Here is a 26,531-nt window from a genome sequence, read left to right as displayed (position 1 = left end):
TCTCCATTTGTTAAAAAAAAGTCCTTCTCATTGTAAAATGGCGAATTTCAAATTGTTTGGAGATGGCCTTATAACCCAGAGGGCACACCTGACAGCTCCAGAACAACAAACTGCCAAAGGTTTACCTTTAGCGAGGTAGTCACACTTCTTGAGTAACTAATTATACTTCTGAGAAACTAAAAGTGCATTTCTTTGGTAACACCTCTCTGCTAATTACTCTCAATTATTGTGGAACTACGAAGGGTGAAATTATTTTTCCCACCTGGTTACTGCTTGTAAAAATTTTTTGGGGGAAATGACTACAGATTGAAATCTGTTGTTTTTTTGATGACACCTGGGCTTGTTTTATTTATAGAAGTTGCTGATGACCACACAACTATTTAGACCGGCTAAATAAAAACCAAAGAATTGAAGGAGGGTGTACTTTATCTTTCCCATGACTGTATGGGTCAAAGTGCAAGAAGACAAATCAATTTAATTAATCACATACTGTCTGTCAAAATGTCTATGATCCTCCTACACTGTGGTGGGAAATGGAATCTTTAAATGTGATTTTCTCTTTTTTCACTTTTGGGGAAACCAGTTGTTATTTTTTATCTTAAAACATTACTTGATTGAGATATGTGCAAAAGAGGAATATATTTCAGTTCAGGAAAACCTACAATTTTCAGAACTAATCATGGTGGATGATTTAATTTAATACCTTCCTTAATCTGTTAATAATTTATATATTAGTTAATTATTTGATCGTTAATCCTGAATTATATTCTGTAGTCACACAATTACAATTGATATTAAAATTCTACACACATGGCAGGATTTTGTGAAGTAAAAAAAATGACACCAAGACAAATCATGTCACATCTTTTGCCACCTTTAATGGGCAAATACAAAGTATACAAATAAATGAACATGTGTACTGGTTTGGTGTTTGAGATATTAAACATTTTTCTGGCTGTGTGACATCACTCTCCACCCCGTGCTGCTCAAATTGTTCCAAATTGCTCAGAATGTGATGATTTATGCCGTTAAAACAAACACTGTAACTATTTTTCCCCCTTAGATATAACAAGAATGTTTGAGTGTTTTGCACAAAACTGGTGCCATTCGTTTGTGCTCGATTTGTGCCATTAAAAGAAACCTTGTAACTATGATCCACAGCCGGAGTGGCTCATCGGGGTGGCTCATCGGGGAGAATTCCCAGTGGGCCAAGTCATAAATTGGGCCGGCAGACGTACCCCTCACCCACTTTCTCTCCATCTCTCTGTCTCACACACACACAGAGAGAAAAGCACGTGTGTTTTATATTGCGTGAGTGATAACTAAAGTAACTATTTAGAATACATTTCTATTTAAAGCAGCACATCAGTTACTTAGCCAGGAAACACAGAACGTTCTCCTAACATTAGCATATGGTTCCAGTTTGGTTATTTTCTATGTAGGTTCTTTTTTTTTTGTAAGCAAAAACTAACCTTCCCAGAATGTTGCAGAGAGGTTTTTTTTTTGTAACAACCTAAAGAGAACCTATACAGAACATCCTCTAATGGATATTTTTAGGTCAATTTAGAGAATTGACATTTCCTTCAAGCGCTGGCAGATCCAGGGCACCTGAAGTGGCCCCTGAAGTGCCCCTGTCCTGTCAATCATTTCTGAGCTATGTCAGAGAACTCAGTTGGTTTGTTTGAAATTCAACTCGCATAACCGTTTCTTTCTACTGCATCTCATAATGGCAGGTGTATAGACTGAGTTTTTATTGTCCTTGTCCACTTAAGCTTCAATGGTAAGTACCTATTCAACACTTTAATGTTTTTAAATTAACTTAAAAGTTAGTTATTGTTACTGTCACTTATCTTCTCTTTGACTAACATTAAGAAGCTAGTTAGCTACAACTAGTACATCTAGCTACATAGGCTAAGCCACGTTAGAGAGTAGCTAGCTAGCTGGCTAATTAGTTAGGTTTTACACATTAGCTCACAGTTGCACAGTTCAGGAAAGTAAAATATAGCGGCTGACACACAAAACCTATAACGTTTGGTCATGCCACAGAGCCACAGTCATTAATTATTGTAAATAAAACTAATGCTGCGTCCTGTATAAGTGGAAGCTTGGAAATGCACAGAGACTTCAACACGGAGCTATGATTTGAATGGAGCACATCAAAGCGCTAACATTATTCAATGAAGCTCATTTTTAAAATTAAGATTTTTGTTTTAACTACAGAGTTTGCCAGAGGTAGTGGTTTCTAACCAAAAAGAAGCCCAGCCTGCCTGTGGCTGACCGTGAGAGCAGTCACTGTGTGAAGAGGAAGAGAATGAGGGAGCTCTGTTTTTGTCAAATAATCTCAACCTGTTTTGTATAAATTTAAACTATCAGCTCAAGTAAATATAAAAAAAATCACTTCAAAAAGCAATGTTGCACTTGAGCTATAATCAGTGTATTTGTCTTGCATTTCAGTATAAATATATAAACATCTTTAAAAATTAATAAATTATCTGAGAACCAAACTGCAGTTGGGAAGATTTATGATGAAATACACAAAACAAGTCTTAATAACCAATTCATGTTTTGCTTTTCATGTTAATTTATATTTTTAAGATGATTTAGATTTTTCTTTGCTGTTGCGTGTAACATCAGAGCACTAGACCTGGCCGTGCGCAAACTTCATGATATTAAAGGCATCTATAGTAAAGTTTATTTATTTATTTAATTGATCATCTAATTCTGATTGATCTTTTAGATTTCTTTGTTAAATTTGCAGATGATAGCGGTGGAAGAAGTGAACCTGTTTTTTGAAGTGGAGAAGTTAATCAGAAGTTGAAAAATGTATCATGCTCATGCTACAAGTAGTGACAAGGACCCTAACAAAACACAAAACTAAAGACAAATCAGTCAGCAAGGATAAGGAGAGAGTAGAGATGCACCGATGTAGATAAAGGCTATTTTTCACGCTATGGGCCATCGGCCGATAGTTTAAAAACATCTGATGATCAGGGCCGATTATATCCTGTCAATCAAAAAAGTGTGGGAAAACACATCGATTTCGTGCTGTGTGTAAAGATGTCTCTTGTGTGGAATGATTGCAAAACTGCAGTTTGTAAGCTCTGCACTGCTAAAAATTTTACACCGGAAGTGAGCAGCAGTGAAGCGAGAGTTTCGGTGTCGAGTCAAATTTTTTATTTTTTTGCTGCGCTGCTCGAGCTGAATTAAAGGGCCAGTACACTGTTGAAAGATTTAAATGAAGATGAGTTGACAAAAAAGTATATATATATATATATATATATCACAGAAAAATATATTTGTAGAATAATATATTTCATATCCAGCAGTAGTTATATCATACACTTTCTGTCAAACTGTCAATCAAAGTAATGTGTGCTGATTTATGACCCTTTGTGCTTCCCTGGCCGACATTTCTGTTGGTAACCTAATTTATGACCTGGGGTGGGGGTAACCCTATCGACTGTATCAGTGGGTCAATCTGGCCCCTGTGTGTCTGTTCTGTGAAGGAGGGGTGTGTGGGTGAGTAGCCCCCAACAAAGGTATTTATGTTAATGAGCCTGGTTTTTTGGGGCGAAATACGTCTGAAAAAGCGTATCAATGGTTAATATTGGGCATGCGTTTGTGTTATTGTGTGAGGGGTATTTTGTTTGTGTAAACACATTGTTAGAAAAAGCATGATGTTTGAATGTGTACATATGAGTAGAATATTTGTTTGTGAAATAAATGAAAACAAATGTTGATTACGTTTTTTGGGAGCCCCGGTTTGACTTTGAATAAAAAGTTTAGGAGGTAAAAGTTTTTTTTTTTTTTTTTTTTTAAAGAATCTGTTCAAAAGAATCGCTCGTATTACGTGACTTTCAACCATAACCCTTTAGGAGGTAAAAATGATTAAAAGAGCTGTTTAAAAATAATTCGTATTACTTGTCTTCCAAAAAAAAACATAACCCTTAGGAGATAAAAATGTTTAAAAGTGCTGTTTAAAAGAATTGCACGTATTACATGACTTCTAAACAAAGATCCTTATGAGGTAAAAATGTTAAAGTGTTGGCTAAAAGAATTGCCCGTATTGTTTAAACTAGAAGATAAGTTTTCGCGAGATGTCTTCCATTCGCTGGGGTAAAGCAGTAATGATGTTAAAACCGCTTCTCCTCTCTCTCTATCTAAACCCCGCTCATACACACGTGTTTCAGATTCACCTCTCTCTCTAAACCCCGCCCATACATGTGTTTCACCGGCAGACAGTTTCTGTAGATCGCGTAAATTTATAACTCTACCAGCCCGTTCTGTATGTGCACCTAATTTATGAGCTCTGGTGACAGTTTCTGAAGTGTGTGTGTGTGTGTGTGTGTGTGTGTGTGTGTGTGTGTGTGTGTGTGTGTGTGTGTGTGTGAGTGTGAGTGTGAGAGAGAGAGAGAGAGAGAGAGTGAGTGAGTGAGTGAGTGAGTGAGTGAGTGAGTGAGTGAGTGAGAGAGAGAGAGAGAGAGAGAGAGAGAGAGAGAGTCATGTGTTTCCAGGGGGTTTGCTGACCAGAATGCTTACAATGTGTTTATGTTAATGAATTAAGGGACGAGTCGTGCGTTTCAGTGTTTTACGACCCCTACCAATGTGTACATTTGAGGTTTAAGTGAATCTTTGTTTCTGAAATGACTTTTGTGGTAATTATCAGTTTGCGTAACTAATCTATCAGAAAATACTAGACCTGGTGTCTGAATGTGGTAGATGTATTAGAATTGTGGACATTTTATGTGTGTGTAGCTACCTATGTGTATGATTTGTGTAATCCTTCTGTCAAGAAATGAACAGAAAATGTATTGCCTATGTTGTTGAGAAAAACACTGATGTGTAAAACATTTCTACATTCTTTCAAGGCTGTATGAGGACGTTGTTCTCTTTTCTGAAATAAAGACCAAAACCATCGGTGTTATTCATCGTGGAGACTGAAGCATCAATATGTCTGAAGAAAATGAAAAATATTTATTACATAGCCTACTTTCCAAACAAGGTACTTTAAGTGGTTAAAAAAAACCCACCTTTTTAAAAGATGGTGTTTTAAAAGAATCGTGCGTTTTGTTTCAACTATAAACAAGTTTTTGGAAAATGGTTCGCCAACGAGGATACTTACACAGACCTGTTGCTAAATACATAAGCTTTTGTCTATGCTTTGACATCCCTTGTCCCCACTAGCTGACAGTCAAGTCGTGTAAATTTATGACCTCTGGTAACACTGTTTGTCATGAATGTGTGATCTTTCAGCTAATGTTAATATATATATATAAAAAATTTTTTAATAAAGTTATTATATATTACCAGTTTGATATTCAGTGGAGAAGTATAAATGCTTTTGTTTGTGGTGAGCGAATGTGAGCCTAAAAGGAGGTTTTTTTTAGAATTCAGTCAATGTTAATATGAATTAATAACATCCAATAAGTTAAAAAAAATCTTACTTTAATCTTCAGAATTTAGTTAATGTGTTAATGTTAATCTGAGTAAAGTTTTCTGTTTATGAGACCAGTTTCTGTGAAACAACTTGATAAAATGGACTGAATAAAGCTTTTATTTGCATTTCCTTCAGAATTGTGGAATTAATTATTATTAATTTAAAAGAAGGCATAAAAGGCAGAACTATCGGTATCGGCCGATATCACTCTGAATAATCGGTTATCGGTATTGGCTGAGAAATTTAGTACCGGTGCATCTCTAGGAGAGAACAATTGTCTGTGGCCACCACCTGCAAAACCATTCCCTTTGTGGTGGTTGTATTGCTGTTGGCTCTCCAGTGCACCTGTTGTTACTTTCATTTGCAGCAAAACAGGTGAAACTGATTCACAATCACTTATGCTTCCTAACTGGACAGATTGATCTTCCTGAAGTTTAACTGACTTTTTGATATACTGTAATGATTAATTGTTCCCTTAATTTTTTTGAGAAGTGTAGGTATAGTGTTTGTTTTAATGGCACAAACTGTCACAAAACGAGCACAAATGAACAGCGCCAATTTGGAGCAATTTGAGCGACAGCCAAAAAATATATATATATATGTTTAATAGCTCATACACCAAACCAGCACAAATGTAGCATAAACGAACAGCATAGTTTTGGTTATTAATTAATTCCATGGGGTGCAAACTTCACGGAGATAAAAATAATCATCAATTTTTGAGGGAAAAATAAAAATAAGCTAAAAAACTTACAATAACTTAGTATCATAAGTGTGCAAACCCCTAAACTAATACTTTGCTGAAGCTCCTTTTGATTTTATTACACCACTGAGTCTTTTTGGGTAACAGTCCATCAACATGGCACATCTTGACTTAGCTATATTTTCCCATTCTTTCTTGCAAAAACATTCTAGGGCCATCAAATTGTAAGGGAATCTCCTGTGAACAACCCACATCAGGTCACCCCACAGATTTTTAGTTGGATTCAGGTCTGGGCTCTGGCTAGGCCATTGAAAAACATTGATCTTTTGGTTAAGCCATTCCTTTTTTGGTTTGGATGTTTACTTTGGGTCACTGTTGTAGTGAAAGGTGAAATTCCTAGCAGACACTTGATAACACCTACAGTTCTGGCTGAAGAAAAATAGGAATATCTGACAAGTAATCAGAAGTTGTCAGATATTCCTGTAGCTCCTTTAATGTTGCCATAGGTCTCTTGGCAGCCTCCCTGATAAGTTTCTCTCTTTTTGTAAACTTTGGAGGGATGTCCTGTTCTTAATAATGTGGTGCCCAATTTCTCCACTTGTTGTTGATGGTTTTCATGCTGTTCCATGGTACAGGTAATATTTTGGAAATCCTTTTTTATTTATTTTTTTTTTTAAAACACCTCTCTTGATTAATATCTTTTGACAAGTGAGATACTGCCACAGCCACAATACACAGCCACAATACACAGCCACATTCCAAATTATAAAAAAAAAATAAATAAAAAAGAAAGTGTGCACACTTATGCAACCAGGTGATTGTAACTTTTTTATTTTTCCCTAAAATGTTTCTGATTCTTTATCACTTAATATTTAGATGTTGATATTTCACACTGAGGGTGGAAAAAGTTCTGCTTCTTATTATTTAGGCTTTTGTGTGTGTGTGAGTTAGGCTGTAGGAACATGTCCTTGAAGGCCTGATTTAAGGCATACTTTATCCCAGGGGTTCCCAAACTTTTCCAGGGCAAGGCCCCCCAAATGGCATTAACATTTGACCGAGGCCCCCATTTCGCAAGATGTCTTTAAAACACATTAAAAATACAGATTTCTGAATATATCCCTCTTTTTTATTAATAATTACATCTTACATCTTTACATTACATTAGGAATTGATTGCGTGTGTGTGTGGTTGTCTGAGAGTGAGAATTTATTCTTCACGCCAAATTGTTGAGTGTCACGAGTCGTGGTTGAGCCAGAAGCAGGTGCAGATAATGACTTTTATTGAAGCAACGTACTAAGAAACAAAGACACTAAGACAACTTGACAAAACACTTTGGCATGAAACAAAACACTGAGACATAAACAACATGAGTCTAAGACAACTTAACATAATACTGTGGCAAAACTAAACATAAACTAACAAGATCAAGAAACATGGAACACAGCGGTCTAAGACAACGAAAGACAAGCACATAGTGCAGACCAGGACTATATATACACACGAGTGCTCATTAACCAAAACATGAATCAGGTGCAGGTGGTCATGTGACAACTAGAGCAGTGCAGTGGCTGATGGGAAGTGGAGTCCAGAGTTTCTTGATACGTGACATTGAGGCCCCCCGGGCACCCTCTGGCGGCCCCCACTTTGAAAACCACTGCTCTATCCTACTCGATCTGGACCGATTTAACATGAAGTAATTCTTATGATCTTGGTGTTATGTTAGATTTTTACTATATACAGTCATGTGCAAAAATAAGTACACCCCATGGAAATTGTTGGCTTTTTTAAACAGATTTGGACAAGCAAACATTTGATCATCTTTGAAACAGTGCCTATTTAAGTTGATATACTTGAATAAAACCACAAGGAAAATTAGTTTTTTCAATCATTCATTCAACAGAAATATCAATAGTTGTGATATTCTTCTGTGGAAAAAGTAAGTACACCCTTGGCCTCAGAAGCCAGTATTGCCCCCTTTAGCAAAAATAACTTATTGCAGACGTTTTGCATAATTGTCCACCAGGCTTGCTGGAATTTTTGACCACTCTTCCATGCAATATTCTTTCTGTTGCAAGATGTTTGACAGTTTTCTTGCATGTACTGCCCGTTTAAAATAACCCCCACAACATATGAATGGGATTCAAATCCGAGCTATGACCAGGCCATTCCATAACCCTCCATTTCTTCTTTTTGAGCCATTCCTTGGTGGATTTGCTAGTGTGCATCATTATCTTGCTGAAAGGTCCATTTTCAGTTCAACGTTTGGACAGATGGCCTCACTTTATCTTCACACACTCTTTGATATAATGCAGAATTCATAGTTGAATCAAAGAAAGCAAGACGTCCAGTCCCTGAGGTAACAAAGCAACCCCAAACTATAACATTTCCACCACCGTGCTTCACAGTTAGTATGAAGGTACTTCTCCTGAAAATCTGTCTTTGGCCTGCGCCAAACATGTCTGCTCTTACTGTGGCTAAAAAACTCTATGTTTGATTCATCTGTCCAGAACCAATCATTCCAAAAGGTCTGGTCTTTGCCTATGCTCATTGGCAAACTGTAGTCTTGCAAAGGCTTTTTCCTGGCACGCCTCCCATGCAGGTCAAATTTGTGCAATCTCTTGCTGTTTGTAGATGCATGCACTTTGGCACCAACAGTTGTACGGCTTACTAGCAGATACTGCGATTCAATTTTGTGGTTCTTGGAGACTACTTTGAGCATCAGGCTGTTTGCTCTTGGGCTCAATTTGCTGTGATGGCCAGTCCTGGACAAACTCTGTGCCATTTGTAGATGATTTTCCTTATAGTCAAATGATGTATTTTAATTATTTTGGAGATCTTTTTAAATCCCTTGCCAGACTCGTAGGCATCCACAACCTTTTTTCTGAAGGCCTTATAAAACTCTTTACATCTTGGCATGATGACACCACACACCTCAATAGCAAAGGGAACACCAGACACTAGATGTGAGAGGTTTAATTAAGACAGGTTCCACGTGCACTCCCCAAGCAGGTTCTAATCACGGACACCCAATCTTGAACACCTGATTCTAATTTCATAGATTTGAAGGTGTGATAAATGTAAGGGTGTGCTTGTGTGTCATTTGATAGAGTGTATCAACTTTATTAATAAGCACTGTTTCAAAGAGGATAAAATATTCGCTTGTCCAAATATGTATATATAAAAAAACAATAATAAAAATAAAAAAACAACTACTTCCATGGGGTGTATTTATTTTTTTCACATGACTGTATGTACTTCCTTTCTTAATATTTACATAGCCATTTTTGATAATTGATGTTAATTTGATCTTTATATTTGACCAATAGGCATGAAGTTCTTTGCCTAATTGTAACCAATTATTAATTGTAATCCAATCATGTTGGAGCTTTTTCCCCCGGGCATGACGAGAATAAACATATTACTCAGGAATCAGCTGTGTCTCGGTGTTTAAATAGATATTTTTCTTTAGAAGGTAAACAAAGTAGAAAATTTTATATAGTCAGAATGTGACTTGAGAAGCGTTTCCCGAGGCCACCACAGATATGTTTAAATCAACTGATATGCTTTATCCTCTTTTTAGCCTGTTTTTTGTAAATTTTCTCCCTCATAATAAATACTGCATAATATATTCGCTGTTTACCTAGGCATCACCATAAACATTTCAATTTATTTATGTCCTTGATGTACCTTGCAAATAAGAGACTTTTATTTCCCTACATTTTCTATATAAAATTAGGTCAGATGCAAATTGTTCTTTTATATTTGTTCATATTCAATTTCCAGTAGATTTTCAGGTAATAAACATCATTGCAGAACTCAAATTGCCTGCTAGAGAGACTACAACACACTGACGTTTTTTAGGTGGTTTAACATTAGGTTAAAATTCTGACTGTATATTTTGTGCTGTGTGTTTGCTCATTAGAAAACTGTATCACTCAGTCAATATAATGTTAAAAATACTCTTGATGTGATATAATCCCATGAATAATTTTGTTTGTGAACCATTTGGTTTTACAAAAAACATAGATTTTTTTTGTAGTCTTTGTAAAGCAGTATATACTTAAGGTTTGTTTAAAAATATTTATTATGATCAGGTAATGTTCACATCAAATATCAGAAGGAAGAAAAAGTGATATCTGTGACTTTGATCATGGCATGGATGTTGGTACCAGATGGGCTGGTTTGAGTATTTCAGAGACTGCTTATCTACTGGGAATTTTTTTTTTTTTTTTTTTTTTTTTTTTTTTACACACAACAGTCTCTAGAGTTTACACAGAATGGTGTCAAAATAAAAAACATTGAGTGAGAAACAGTTATGCAGGTGGAAATGTCTTGTTGATAAAAGAGGTCAGAGGAAAATGGCCAGAGTGGGTTGAACTGACCAGAAGGATATAGTAACTCAAATGTTTACAACTGCGTTGAGCAGAAAAGCATCTCAGCATGCACGAAACATCTAACCTTGAAATAGATGGGCTACAACAGCAGAAGACTACTTATAGGTTCAACTCCTGTCAGCCAAGAACAGGAATCTGAGGCTATCACAGGCACAAGCTCATTGAAACTGATTAGCTGAAGATTAGAAACATCACCTGGTATTTTTCCAGTCTTCAACTGCCCGGTTTCAGTGAGTTTGTGCCCATGATAGCCTCAGATTCTTGTTCTTGGCTGACAGGAGTGGAATCTGATGTGGCCTTCTGCTGCCGTAGCCCATCCACCTCTAGGTTTGATGTGTTGTGCGTTCTAAGGTGCTTTTCTGCTCACCAAAGTTATAAAAACTGCTTATTTGAGTTACTAAAGACTTCCTGTCAGCTCAGACCAATCTGGTCATTCTCCTCTGATCTCTCTCATCAACAAGGTGTTTCAGCCTGCAGACCCTCTGCTCACAGGATGTTTTTTGCACCATTCTGTATAAATTCAAAGTTTATTTTTGTGATTGTTGCGGCCAAAAATGCTCGAGTATTTTGTGTTTTTTTTTTTTTTTGCGGAAAACTATTGAATGGCATGAAATAGTTTTGCCCCGGTCTTTTACAGTGATGTATGCTGGTAAATCAGACCTTTTAGCTGTACTCATGTTAAAGGCACATGAATCAAAGGAGGCTTTGGCTGAATTCGTATTGTGATGATCACATACCGCATTGTGATGAGGTCACGTGACATGTCTTGGCCAAAATCTGAGGAAACTCTGCAGCAATTTTGAAAAATTGCAAGCTCCTGCGAATTTTGCGCAGTTTCCTTAATTTTGCATTCATTTCTGCTATCGCAAAATCCTGGAGGGACTGACTCTACAAACTGTTGTGTGAAAATCCCAGGAGATCGGTAGTTTCTGAAATACTCAAACCAGCCATCCTGGTACCAACAACCACGTTTAAAGTCACAATGATCACATTTTTCCCCATTCTGATGTTTATCTGAATGCTCTTGACCTGATGATTTTATGCATTGTGCTGCTGCCACCTGATTGGCTGTTTGGATAACTGCACAAATGAGCAGGTGTACAGGTGGTCCTGTTAAAGGGTGCGGAGAGTGTACACACACACACACACACAAATATATACACACAAACAAGCAACCAATTACTGAAGGGCCGTTAAAACATGCTTATAGAAAGTCCTAATGTTGCTCAAATCTTCATACCGCAATCTTTTTGTCCTTCCAGTTAACAGTTTCCTGTAGGTCAAACACCTCCCTTGTGAGTGTATCTAACTTGAACTGAATGTTCTGGTTTGCCTAGAAAAGTAGTGTTCAAATGGAGAGCCATGAAATAGAAGGGGAGAAGCAGTGAACAGAAGCAAGACAGAAGACACAAGAGAGAAACGGCCTGCATGTGGACCTTAGCTCTGTTACTCGTGGTTTTGCAACCAACAACATTTAAACCATCTGTGATTAAATGTATTCTACTAGTGTGAGTTTAATGTGAATCAAGAAGAAACCTTACCTCAATAAGTTCATCTCGCTGACGGATTCCCTCTTTTAGCTCCTCTTGTTTATGCAGCAGGACTGAACATGTATGCTTTTGCCTCTCTAATTCCTGAGGATCATGATTTGTTTAAATATGTGAAGTAAATTCAAATTTCTTTATAACAATTTCTAACAAAACAATTAATTTATTTTGTTACATCAGAGAAAACCCTGGGTCATAACATTATTTCATAGCATGATTTCATAACACCTCCTAGCGCTCCAGCTAACACGCAGTGGAAACCAATGTAACTACATTCAAAGGTTTGGTCAGGTAAATATATACCTTTGACTTGTCCTCCGTTTCCCTGATCAGCTCTGACATTTGCTCTTCCAATTCCTCAATTACGTCCTTGAGTGTGTCCACCTGGTAGATGAGGTTTGACTTGTCATTGTCAAGTTGTGCGTTAGACACCATGGCCTTCTTATACTTCTCTTCCACTTCAGACAGAGATTCCTACAGAGAATACAAAATTTCCTTAAAAATAGAACTAATATATCACTACAATTGCTAGGTGCTGGAATAATATAATAATATAATGATGGAATAATTCTAACAAATAGTTTAAAAGTGCATGGAAGTGAATGTTCATTTATAACCTTATTTTTCATGGAATTTGCCTTTCATTATAGCTTTTCAAAAAGGTATTATTTTAACGAATTAATCTTTGTTTTAAGAGGTACATAGTTACAGTACAGTGTATACACACACACACACATTATATATATAAAAAGATATTTAGAATATATGAACAGTGGAAATATTTACAATATTTCATTGATTTCCCCTTAGTTCCATGCTAAATTGTTACAACTTGTATTTAACTAATATTACATACTTCTAAAAGTAATTATATTATCAAGAATGACATGAGGATTATCCTTTGTTCATAATATTTTAAAATCACTATTTAGTTTCTCTCAACTACTGGGTGTGGTAGTTGCAAAATAGTAAAACCTATAAAGAAAAAAAATAAATAAAGATTTGAATGATCTGTGAGTCTTATGTTTTAAGGCCAGATTTATATTACATAATGTATCAAAACGAGATCTACATGACAAGACGACAAGTCTCCAAACAAACTAAACCTTGCTACAGTCAGGTCAGAAAGTTAAACCTTCATCATACTTAAGCATATCTTCTCTCATCAGCATCCATATCTTAAAGCTCTTACCTTAACACGAGTTAGCATACAGGCTAGAATTGTTCGAAAAATACGATCAGAATTAGACAGATTTTTGAGGAAAGCAATTCGATGAGTGAGGTTCATGCTTCCACACAAAATAAATGGCCAAAACAGTGAGGTTTGGGTGTGAGTAAAAGCTCACGGCCAGAGAGAAATAGAGAAGGAAGAGATGGCATGCACTGGACACAAGCCCCTCTACCTTCAGCTCTTTAAGACCCTGCATATAGCGCCCCTCTACATCCTGAATCTGGTCCTTTAGATCATAGATGTCCTGTTGAGGAGGAAGGATTGAAATGAATATTGGTGAAAAGTAGAAGCACCGAAGAACGAATATGACACATGCATACTTTCCCCAGAGGCAGTGACAGAACAGACAGTACTTTAACTAGAGAGCAAAAACAACAAGTACCAGGGAGTTTTAGATATAGTAGACATTTAGTAAGATCAATGGGCCAGTCAATAATCTTATTATGGGGTTTTCCCTAGAAAAGCACAAAACACTACAGATTACTGTCATTAACCAGCTATTCTGATTCATTGAGCCAGATAATAGATATTGACTTTGTGACTCTGCATGCTTTAATGTTATTGTCAGTATAAATATGACAAACATCACTGGCTATGTAAAATGTTTAAAACACAATAATTTGTTTAAAGTAACTGCAAAATGTAGAGTCACATTAATCTGAGATTACGGAAAAAAACATTTGGCTGGTTAAGAGTACTGTGGTCTCAGGTGCTGTCAGTCAGCTTTTCCAAATGCAATTTTTAGATGGTCCCTTACTGACTCCATTACTATAAAGTGCTGGTGCTATACTATAAACTGCTATTACTATAAAGTGCGTTTCTGAGAGATCAGCTTCAAGGGGATTTAACGGGAGAAAAATTAAAACTATATTCAGTTGTACTTGGTTCTCGTTACATTGACATTACATTTATTCATTTAGCAGATGCTTTCATGATGACTTGCATGACTTACAAATGAAGAAATACAAGCAACCACTCCACTCCAGAGTAAAACAATACACATTTTGCCCTTTCTGTGTGTTTATTTTTTGAGAAATAGAAGAGAGAATCTTGAATGCGCAGTGAATGTCCTGTGACTGTGAGCCAGTTTAAAATACGGTCGACTGTGAGTGATGTCACTTTCAAATACAAACACACCCCATAGTATATTCCCATCCCCAACACTGATTATCAGGTTTCTGTACAAGGCATGGGAAATGCAAATGCAAATGGATTTGTGATTCTGTTAATATTGGCAGGCTCCATACGCCACACTAAGGAAATGAAATAGTATTTAACATAATTTCAATATGACAGGGTCATAACATGCAACACACTGCAAATGCAACAGCAAATGGACTTTGCGTTTCCATTTGAAATTTGGCAGACACTGTACATTCGGGTAAATGAAAATTCAAACAGTAATACACGATTTGCATTTTCATTTGAATTATGTCACAATTTATGCGTCCACAAATAGGAAATGCAATTGCAAATACAGTTTGCAATTGCTTTTGAATATTGATCACAAAATACTTTCATACAAGTAGTACTGGTACTACAACTATAGTATTTATATTAACAAGGATAAAACGTGCTACAATAGTGCAGCAGTAACGTGGTTGTTGCAGTACATCAGCAACTGGGATTTGATCCTCTCCTCAGGTGAGTGTGTGAATTTAATAACTTTTTCTTTCAGCATAGAACGTCCACACACTGACAAAAAAAAAAAGTTTTTTGAATTTACTTAATTCAAATGCGTACATGGGTTGATTGAATTGAGTTAACATTATTTGTTTGCATACTATCATGTATAGTTGTGTATTCGTGTCATGTTGTGCAGATGCAAGTTGTAATATTGTGTTTATGTTGTGTATGAATCAGATTAATTTCTTATAGGATGCGTTTGGGTGAGTTAAAGAACCTGCTAGTAAAGTGCTTTAGTTCACTGGTTTTCATTCACTCAGCTCATGCAGGTTATTCCTGCTGATATTTTATATTACTACTTTCCACCCCCACGTCTTTATCCCCACCACTTTTCAAAACCAAGTGGCGCCCATGTATTGCCTTAGCAAATAAAATACTGATCACTTTTCAATATAATGAAGCTTTTATTAAATATAATTTGCAAAGAGTATACAGTAATTAGTATAAGAATTACTGTAATCCAATGATTTTAACAGTAAATGCAGTATGTTGTTCTGTGGATTTAAAAGATAGACCGAAGTCAGTCGTCTGCTTTGGAGAAGTTGTATAAGTCGATCTCTTTCCACCTTCCATTCAGGGGGTGTGAGGTGCAAGTGCCGACCAACTGTTTTTGCCGGTTTCACTTGGCCCGAATTGGGGACTTTATTTCCCACAGTTGCGACTTTAATTCTCGCAATTGCGAGTTTAGGCTGCATCTCACAAATGTGACCTTATGTATTTATTATTACTTACATGACTTTATAAGTCACATTTTTCGTCATTGTGTCCATTTTTGCAACAGACCTCATAGTGCAACTGTTCAGACGTGTCGTGCTGTATCCGAAATCACTCACTAATTTAGTCACAAACTCTAAACACCCATTTAGTCTTTTGTATGATGCTGCAGACTACACCATTTATTTTTATTCTGCACAATGATGCCTCATCTGCCCATCAAAATAATCTCTGCCAAGTCTTCTGTCCTTTAAAAAAAAAAAAAAAAACCTGCAAGACAGCAGTCTGAAATTCTATTATTGCCTCCTTAAGATTAATTACTTTGTTGTATTCCTCATTCTACTTTTGTAAAAGTGCCTGCTATTCGAAATCTTAAAAGTTTTTTCCCTTTAAAAAAAAAAAATTATCTTTTTTTTATTTCTTTTGACAAAATTAACTTTATAATGATGTATAAACTAAAAATGAACCACTTAACACCTTTAGACACACATCTTACACAAGGCTGTTTTACTGTTAACCACATTCATGCCAGAGATCTTTTTCTGTTTTGTTTTTTACACTTCGGCTAACCAAAACTATATGACTCTGTTTGGCATGTTGAGACAACTATATTTTATTTACATGTGACACTGAAAACAGTATTTGAAACTTCAAAAATAAGACTTGTAACTGAAAAAAAGAAAATAAAACTTTATACTGACTTTAAAAAATAGAGCACTTTCTTTTACATTCATTCTTTTTTCAGATTCTAAATTTTAATTTCGAAATAATTTAGTTCAGATTTACACTGTTTTTCACAGTTGTAGTTTCACATTTAGTTGTAGATGTGTTGATTACACTTTTCACTCTAGACACGTTTTGTCATCCATCCTTCTGGTTTTTTTTTGTTGTTTTTTCTAATTCGTGGGTATTCATTATTCATTTTAAAGTCATTAACCATACTTTTCCAAATAAGTTATTTGGCTTCAGGCACACCCCTAATAGACAGTTTCATGTATGTAAATATAAAAAAATAATATATGAAAATAAATTAATTGCTGTTCAGTTTCCAATACAATTAAGCCTTTATTAAATAAAAATTGCAAAGAGTACAGTCAATTATAAAGTCAGTTATTATCAGAAGTATTTTAATCCAGTGATTTTTGCAGGAATTTTTTAAAAAGTGGGAAAGTTGTTCGTCTGTTTCGGAGAAGTCCGTTAATTTGATTGCTTATCAGTTTCCAGTCTCAGGCTGTCAGGTGGAATTTCTGACCAACCGCATCTGAAAGTGTTTGACGCAGGTTTTTAAGCTTGCCAATGGCTGTTGCAGAACGCCAGCAACTGTGGTTCAATCCTCAGCTCAGGGGGAGTTTAATTTTATTCAGGGCATTGAAAATATATGATATAATATATGAATATAATATCAAATTATGTTTGATGTACAAAAACATATGTTAATGTAACTCAATTCAGTCATGTGGAACCAAACTATGCATTTGAATTAAGTAAATTCAATTCAAAATTTTCAGTGTGGACTTCTGTGTTCACTTTAAACCAGTTTTTTTTTTAAATAGTGAAACTTTAAATCTTTCCATTGGCAAGAAAAGAGAAAATGGAATTCATTCAACACTACTTTGAGGAAGGACATTCATATTTACACATGCACACACAAATTGACTTTCTACATTGGGGAAAAAAAAAAACCCGCTAATTAAATCAACACTCTCAATTGAGCTGAGCTCAAAACCCCAGTTGCTGGCATACTACACCAAGGATGTTACTGCTGCGCTATTCTAGCACACACTTTATATGTTATACGATCACGCTTACTTTGTATAATTGAATCTTATAATTAGAATCTTGTTTAAATATGAGGTTTAGGATAAGCTTTGATGAAAAACAATATTTGTTTGTGAACCATACGTAATATTTTTTCTTAAATCTAACCGACCACACATTCCATTTTTTAAGTGTACTCTGTGTTCAGCTACAGTATGTTGTTCCATGCGCCACTTAGTGGGTATTGTGTGAAGCACAAACGAATTGAAATTCTAAGAAGTGTGCCCGCAGGGTGCCACGTGATCACACGTGACGAATCGCGTGAAACTGTGGGGGGTGCACATTCTTAAAGGCCACATCTGTAGCCAACCAATAATGGGCCTTGAGTTCCTGAATATGACTGGTTACATTGATAATTCCATATAAATCCTACATACATTCAACCACAAGTTCTTGAGGTATTGTGCTAACTAGAATCTTGGATGGAGGGACAGACAACCCAAAAATATAATACCTTCCTCACTCAGTGGCGGAGACATAAAAACAGTGTTGGCCACTTGTAATTTTCCAGACAATATATATTAATGAAAACGGTCAATAATAAAGAGAATTACATATCATGCCTTACCCTCAGTTCACTGAGAGAGGCATCCGGTTCGATGACAATACTGGCCATGTCCCCGCTGCCTCGTCTGGATGAAGAACCACCAAGAGAGGCCAGTGTGGCAGCAGATAGGCCTGGAGTGGCACATCGAGATGATGGCTACAACACACAACATTAAATACATTTATAAGTATACAGAAGCAACATCCATTCTGTACAGTGATATATTCATAAATGACTACACCATTTACGCCCAGGACCTCAGAAGAAAAAAAACAAAAGTAAAACAAATCTATTTCAGACATTTGACCTTGCTGTGACCTTGACCCTGTTTGGAAGAATTTCAAAATCTAATCAGTTTATCTGCTAGTTACAATCATAATTCCAAATAGATTCATGGGCGGCTGTGGCTCAGGTAGTAGAGTGGGTTGTCCACTATTCGTAAGGTTGGCGGTTCAATTCCCGGCCCCCATGACTCCACATGCCGAAGTGTCCTCAGGCAAGACACTGAACCCTAAGTTGCTCCCGATGGCAAGCTAGCGCCTTGCATGGCAGCTCTGCTACCACTGGTGTGTAGGTGTGTGTGTGTGTGTGTGTGTGTGTGAGAATGGGTGAATGAGAAACAGTGTAAATCGCTTTGTTTAACTGCTAAGGTTAAAAAAAATATTTTAAAAAGTGCTATATAAGTGCAGACCATTTAGCATTTACCATCATAAAAAATTCAACAACTCATTCAAAATATTGCACTAATGAGTATCTCAGGTGGATGCACACATCATGGTTGGACATAACGCCCGAAAACATAACGCCTCCACCATCAAGTGACACGTTCTTTTAGTGAGATGGAATGTGGGATTCCTGAGTTCTTGCCTTAGTAAAGCAATTTTGGCCAGGGACTCAATCTTAAGGACCCAAAATATTATATTTTAATGTTTCTGCCTAAATCACAACGTTATGCAGAAACATGCTTTTTTAAAATTTATTTAAACAGCAGCCAGTGTCCAGAGTCAAAGGTCACTTTGATTAACATGACAGTATGTTGGATATGCCACCACTCCAGTTCTAAACAGGCTTAAGAGGAGCTAAACATTAAATGACTACTTATGGAATATTAATAATAAACAGACAATTTTGCTTGTACTCTGCAGATGTGCGCTCATGGTTATATGTTGGAGCACAAAGTGCTGGAACTCAATTGGTTTTGTTCTGATTTCATCTTCTACTTCTTTTTTTTCCCCTAAAATAAATCATGCAGACCAAACCATAAGTTGTAGAGACATGAAACTTGCTCCACATAGAGTACTCCCTCCTGCTACTTGAGCGAGATGGGGCTGATCAACCCAATGGTGGCACAGCAGTGCAGGGTTTTACTTTTTGAGCCATATTTCATGAAATGTAAATCCAACTAAAAAAAACAAAAATTATTTTGTGTGCACAATCATGAATAGCACCACTACAGCTTCATGCCTGAGTCAGTCAGAACACTCAACACACTACTGCTAATTCACTTACAGATCAGCACAAAAAATGCAGTTTTCACCAATTTTCAATTTGCTAGTGTGCTTAGGATCATTATCCTGTTGAATGGGCCACATTCAGTTCAATGTCAACTTTTGGACAGATGGCCTCACATTATCTTCAAGCACTCTTTAATATGATGTAGAGTTTATAGTTGAATCAATGAATGCAAGCTGTCCAGTCCCTGAGGCAATGAAGCAATGGCAAACTATAACATTTCCACAAACATGCTTCACAGATGGTATGAGGTGCTTCTCCTGAAAAGCTGTCTTTGGTCTGCTGTTACTGTGACCAAACAACTCTATCTCTGATTCGTCTGTCCAGAGCACATTATTCCAAAATGCCCGGTCTCTGCCTATGCTCATCTGCAAACTGAAGTCTTGCTCTAATGTTTTTTTAGACAGCAAAAGTTTTTTCTTGGCACGCCTCCCATACAAGTCAAATGTGTGCAATATCTTTCTGATTGTAGAAGCATGCACTTTGACACCAACAGTTGCAAGACTTACTAGCAGATCCTGTTATGAAATTTTGGGGTTCTTGGAGACTTCTTTTTGCATTAGATGGTCTGCCCTTAGGCTGAATTTGCTGGGACAGCCAGTCCTGAACAAATTGGCAGTTTGAAATCTGCGCCACTTGTAGATGGTTTTCCTTACAATGGAATGATGTATTTCAAATAATTTGAAGATCTTTTTAAATCCCGTGCCAGACTTGTAGGCATCCACAACCTTTTTTCTGAAGGCCTTATAGAACTCTTTAGATCTTGGGATGATTACACCACTCACCTCAATAGCAAAGGGAACACCAGACAGTAGACATAAGATGGTTATAAATAAGAAAGGTTCCACCTGCACTCCCTAAGCATGTTTTAAATCACTGGCACCCAATCTTGAACACCTAATTCTAAAGGTGTGATAAATGTATTGGTGTACTTATTTTTTCCATGTGACTGATCTGTTTCTTGTTCATTTCAATTGTGGACAAAATTTAAATTACTACAAAATGTTGATTGTATCTGTAATTTGATAGAGATCCTCTTTATTAATAGAGGATCAAAGAGGGCCAAATATGGCAAAAAAACACCAACAACTTCCATAGGGTGTGTTTATTTTTTCACATGACTGTATTAGGCAACACGTGAACTGCCAGTTCTCAAAGTTGATGTGTTGGAAGCAGGAAAAATAGGCCAATGTAAAGATCTGAACATTTTTGACAAGGGCCAAATGTGTTGTTCTTGACCACTTTTTGTGGTCCACTAACCACTGCATACCAGGAACACCCCACAAGACCGGTCACTTTGGAGATGCTCTGACCCAGTTGTCTAAGCATCACACATTTTTTAATAAATTTGCAAAGATTTCAAACAAACTTCTTTCACACTGTCATTATGGGGTATTGTTTGTAGAATTTTGAGGAAAATAGTGAATTTAATCCATTTTGGAATAAGTCTGTAACATAACAAAATGTGGAAAAAGTGAAGCGCTGTGAATACTTTCCGGATGCACTGTATGACTTACGGCTTGGTTTGTACGATTCGTTACGGAGAAGAAGAAACAATAATGTCCTAACAAAACAATAGGGTTCCAGGAACTATACGCTTGACCCCTAATAAGCAGAAGTGTTCCTATGCACTTTTGGTATTTGGCCCCTAATAAGAAACTGAAAATAAACAATGTTGAATACAATATTTGCACAGAATTGAACTTTATAGCAAAAAAGGCAAATGCAAATCTTTATTAAGGGCACCATAATTGCAGAATGGACTCTATCACAGGTAGTCCTAATGTCATGGGGGGAACAACTGTGGAAGTTATCCCCGACAGAAACTGTGGAGTATGCACATCAAATGTAGCTTTAGTCCCGTGAGTTTTATGCATAGAACACAAACACAGTCACCTCAACCAAACAGCATCACTGTATACATACTCACCCGACTGAAGGAATCCGAGTGCTGCTTGTCACATTTTTCGTCCAACTAGAAGAAAAAAGAAAAAGTCATGAGAATGTTTCATTTAAATTTTTTAAAATGATGGTCCTTTCTACCTGCAAATGAGAAAAGTGGATCAGGTCGTGTTCAGAGATAAGAGAGTGTAAAAGGCATCACAAAGCTGTTCCAACATTTACAGCACCTCAACATACTGTTTTCCAAAAACACAACCAACAAGCAAGAAAGAACAGGCTTTACAGTCTCTGCTGCCCAAAGCACTTGAGACACACTCCCTTAGAGCGTCATCGCACAGGTTATACCCAACAATTCTCATTACTGCAGGGGCAGTGTGGTATAACCGTCAGGCAGTTGGTAAGTTGTATGTAAAATGATTAGATTTATATGCATGTAAATATTCAAAAGGTTTATGAAATCCAAACTGTACTTTTAGTAACACACATTTAAAAACGAAAAAGAAAGAAAATGGTTTAACCTTTAGACACACTCTTATGTTAGACACACATTAATGTGTACATGCAACAAGTCACTGTGCCATAACTTACAATGTCCAGATCTGGGATGCTCAGATCATCTAGGTCAGAAACAATACTACCTCTGCGGTTCGAACGGCTGAAATAGTCAGCAGCAGTCTCACTCATGTCAGAAAGCTCAGATGACTATAAGGTAAAACATTTAAATGAGCAGGAATGTAAACCAAACAAAAAAAAGTTAGTCAAGTTCAGAGAATTGGGTCTGGGGTCATAGTTAGCTCACCACACTATCCCTCCTTCCACGTTTGATGTGATCCTGAGATGTAGTGCTGGCAGAATCGTCATCAGAAGAGGACTTGGAGATGGAAAAAAATAAATAAAATGTAGTACTTTTTGTGTATGGTTAAATGACAGAAAAAAAACCCATACTAGCATGCGTCACTCACTGAACTTTAAGGGTGCTTTGACAAATGCAGGCCATCTGAATTATGCCCTGGTGTGCTTTCAGGGTGTACAAACACATACAGTCAGGGCAATAAGTATATGTATAATAAGTATCAAATGGAATTTGAAATGAAGCAATCAAGATGTGACTGAAGTGTAGACTTTCAGCTTTAATTCAAGGGGGTTAACAAAAAATATTGCAATAAACAAATATTGCATTTGGTAGCTGTTCATGAGAACTCTCACTATGGAAGTGGGTCACTGGTGTTTATTGATGTTGTGACTGATAGAAGTAGCAGGATTGATTCTGACGTGTATAGTGTTATACAGTCTGCTCAGATTCAGACAAATTCTGCAAAACTGATGGCACTTCACAGTACAGATGGATAATGACCTAAAACATACCACAAAAGCTATCCAAAAGCTGCTTAAGTTAAAGAAATGGAATGTTCTTAAATGGCCAAGTCAGACACCTGACCTCAACCCAACCTAGCATGCTTTTCACATACTGAAGACAAAACTGAAGGCAGAAAGACCCACAAACAAGAAGCAACTGAAGGCAGCTACAGTAAAGACTGGCAAAGCATCTCAAGAGAGGAAACTCAGCATTTCTTGATGTCCATGGGTTCCAGACTTCGGGCAGTTATTGACTGCAAAGGATCTGCATTCAAATAGTAAAAAATTATCCTTATATTTATAATTGTGTTAGTTTGTCCAATTACTTTTAAGCCTGTGAAAATGGAGGGATTATGAAATAAATTGCTAAACGGTTAAAGCAATATTTTTGTTAAACTCCTTGAATTAAAGTTGAAAGTCTACATTTCAAATCATATCTTGATTTCAAACCCATTGTGATGGTGTACAGAGGCAAAAATCACAAATTGTGTTACTATCCAAATACTTATGGACTTCACTGTATTTCTAAACAAACCTATAGTTTTAATGTAACAGCTCTGTGTACTGTAGAAGCATGTTTCTTAGTTAATGCAGACTCTGCAACAGCACTTATTCCAAGACTAAAACAGTAAGTATATCATGACAAAAAGCACACTTGTTCTTGGATTCTCTTCAAAGATACTTGCATAATGTTCATAATAACTAATTGATCTAAGTCATACAAATGGTCATTGAAACTATTAAGTCTTATGTGTTAATATTAACAAAGTTAGGTGAGCACACTGAAATTTTGGGAAACTATGCACCCATGCTGGCTGAGCTACAGCTTCTTGTCATTTAATGATAAAATACACAAAGCCTGTAATCTGCCAAATGTTGGAGATGTTCGTGATGTATAGCTACATACTAGATTTACACGTCATAGTAAATGCATGGTCCAAAGTGCTTACCACTGGACTACTGCGGGTGGAACTAGCACCAGAAGAGCACCAACTGTATTCTGACGTCTGTGAATACAACCATTCCATTCAGACTGACTGCAAAATGAGGCCTTAATTTAAAAGGTTGAGATAATCTTGTATAGTGAAATGTTCAAGTATTATGACAGTAATGAATATACAACACCCATTCATGTTGTATATTCATGAAACTGGCTTTATATAAAAAAGATGAACCAGATGGCACAAACTAGCAATTAATTTTAGATTTGAAAGCACAAATTTCATCTCCATGTTTCCACTAGGAATTTGTGTGCTGGTCACGGTGTCCGCGAACGATGCGGTTTACTAGACAATTATTGAAGTATTATTTGAGTACAATTTGTAGAATAGTGGAGTATAATTTCTGTCATATTTTAATTACTACTGCTGTCAGAAAGAATGGCACTATCAAGTAAAATTTATGTTCAACTGTAGCACATATTCTCAAATGTATGAATTTTCTGCTTCTTTGCAGGTGGACCAGGATCATGTGTCTCTATTACCTCAACATGTTCCTCACTGTCTCGATTAGGGTGATCAGAATCATCTGCTTTTACTATAGCAAGAAACTTTTAAGAAGCAACTGTTTCGCCATTGGCTGGTCAACCGCATAATTGTACAGTGACTATTTATCAGAAGAAAGAGGTTTGTTTGAGCCGTAAGTAAAACTCTGGAATAGAATAAAGAATTATCTGACTAGGCAAGAGGAAATTTAATTTAATATAATATTTTACATTTACATTTATTCATTTAGCAGACGCCTTTATCCAAAGCGACTTACAAATGAGGAAATAAAAGCAAACTTTTAATTTAGCAAAATTTTAATAAAAGCTCAATTTTAATTTTGGATTTGAATAGTGTATATGATTGGGTAACAGGCATTTTTAATTCTGTAAGTGAATAATGTATCTGGATTTTGTATGCATGTCAACAGGAAAGTTCCACCTATAAGACCAGCCAAAGTATCCATCCCTCAAACAAACACCCGTGACCAGCGGTGTTAGCATTATTTAGCTAAGATGTGTACTTTGTTAGCTATCTAATTTTCTCAGATTATATATATATATATATATATATATATATATATATATATATATATATATATATATATATATATATATATATATATATTAAAGAGAACTGGGAACCAGTGGATATAAAAAGTCTACACACACTTCTGTGTTTTTATGGTGCAAAAAAATTCAACCAAGATAAATCATGCCAGAAATTTTTCCACCCTCACAAAGACCTACGGTAACATTAAAAGGCGCTGCCCTTTCTCCCCCCCCAAAAAAAAAAATTACCCCAAACTATATGGCAAAATGTGTTACGATCTGATGAGACCAATTCGAAATGGTATAAATTCCATAATTCTAAAAAGGTATGTTAAATGCAAAAAAAAGAACAAAAAAAAAGCACATCACCAAAAGAACACCATACCCATGGTGAAGCATGGTGGTGGCAACATCATGCCTTAGGGCTGCTTTCCCTCAGCCAGAACTGGGTTTTGTCAAGGTGGAGGGAGTCATGAATAGCTACAAATAACAGTCAACTTTAGTGCAAAACCTTTTTTTAGCATGACAATGACCCAAAGTATACATTGAAACCAACAACAGAATGGCTTAACCAAAAGATGATCAATGTTTTTGAATAGTCTAGCCATAGCCCAGACCTGAATCGACCTGTGGGGTGACCTGAAGAGGGCTGTACACAGGAGATGCACAATCTGACAGATTACAATCTGACGGATCTAGAATGTTTTTGCAAGAAAATACTGCCAAGTCAAGATGTGCCACGCCAAAGTGGTGTTATAGAATCAAAAGGTACTTCAACAGTCAGTACGTTTACATGGACAACAATAATCCAATATTAACCCGATTAAGACAATACTCTGATTAAGAAACTACCATGTAAACAGAAATTTTTTATTACCTTAATCCGACTAAAGTCATACTCAAAGTAAACACAAATCGAATTAAGACGTGTGGAGTACTCCTATTTTAGACGCATTACTGACGTGCATTACAGACATGTACACACCTTAATCACACTATTAACATCGTGTGGGAGTTTTGACTGCATTTTGCAACAGGACGCGATCACACAAGGCAGTGCTCAACCCTTTTACGGCTAACAAGAGCACACGGCTGCTTCCGAAACCGTGTACTTAACACTACATAGTAGGCGAAGTACATGTGTTTCGGTTACTATATAAATGGTAAGTACATGGTTTGGGATGCAGCCCATGGCTTGAAGCAGTCGTTTATTTGCACGTATAGCATGATAAATAATTAACTGCACTTGAAGCTTTCATAAAAAATTTTTAAATAACACCCACAGCTGTATACAGTACCATAATGAAGATGAACTGTATGTTGATACGTGAAATTCTGGAGGGAATATCGGACCGCGTGGCGTGGGGACGTAATGACATGTGCTATTAATCGATCTATGTTCTATAACATGTAAAACGGGAACATGAAAGGAAAAAAAGCAACTAAAAAAAAAAAGCATCTAAACGCAACTCATGTAAACACCTTAATCACAATATTATCTTATTCAGAATAAGGTCAATAATTAGATTATTGCTGTCCATGTAAACGTAGTCAGTGTACAAGTTTAGGGGTGTGCACACTTATGGAACTAGGTTTTCCCCTAAAATGTTTGCTTGTTTTTTCACTTAATTTTTGTGTTGTAATTTCAC

At 36.4% G+C, this 26,531-nt stretch overlaps 1 protein-coding gene across 17 annotated transcripts in view; it reads right to left on the bottom strand.

Annotated features, from left to right (window-relative positions):
* Positions 1–26,531, bottom strand: part of lrrfip2 (leucine rich repeat (in FLII) interacting protein 2) — a 98,663-nt gene that overhangs the window by 15,566 nt on the left and 56,566 nt on the right. For 6 of the 17 annotated variants that reach the window (XM_053620671.1, XM_053620670.1, XM_053620668.1 and 3 more), the window contains 9 exons: positions 23,798–23,854; positions 22,291–22,362; positions 22,080–22,193; positions 21,520–21,564; positions 18,099–18,233; positions 13,485–13,556; positions 12,385–12,555; positions 12,076–12,168; positions 11,775–11,867 (listed from right to left, as the gene is read on the bottom strand). In XM_053620671.1, coding sequence (XP_053476646.1) covers positions 11,775–11,867; positions 12,076–12,168; positions 12,385–12,555; positions 13,485–13,556; positions 18,099–18,233; positions 21,520–21,564; positions 22,080–22,193; positions 22,291–22,362; positions 23,798–23,854 — 852 coding nt within the window. Of the gene's footprint in view, positions 1–63; positions 1,265–11,774; positions 11,868–12,075; positions 12,169–12,384; positions 12,556–13,484; positions 13,557–18,098; positions 18,234–21,519; positions 21,565–22,079; positions 22,194–22,290; positions 22,363–23,797; positions 23,855–26,531 lie in introns of those variants that run through there. The other 11 variants (XM_053620677.1, XM_053620678.1, XM_053620683.1 and 8 more) reach the window with 8 other exon arrangements.

Source organism: Ictalurus furcatus, chromosome 3, assembly GCF_023375685.1.
Source record: "Ictalurus furcatus strain D&B chromosome 3, Billie_1.0, whole genome shotgun sequence".
Taxonomy (NCBI): Eukaryota; Metazoa; Chordata; class Actinopteri; order Siluriformes; family Ictaluridae; genus Ictalurus; species Ictalurus furcatus.
Note: the sequence above shows the minus strand (reverse complement) of the source record. Positions and strands in the feature narration are given on the sequence as shown.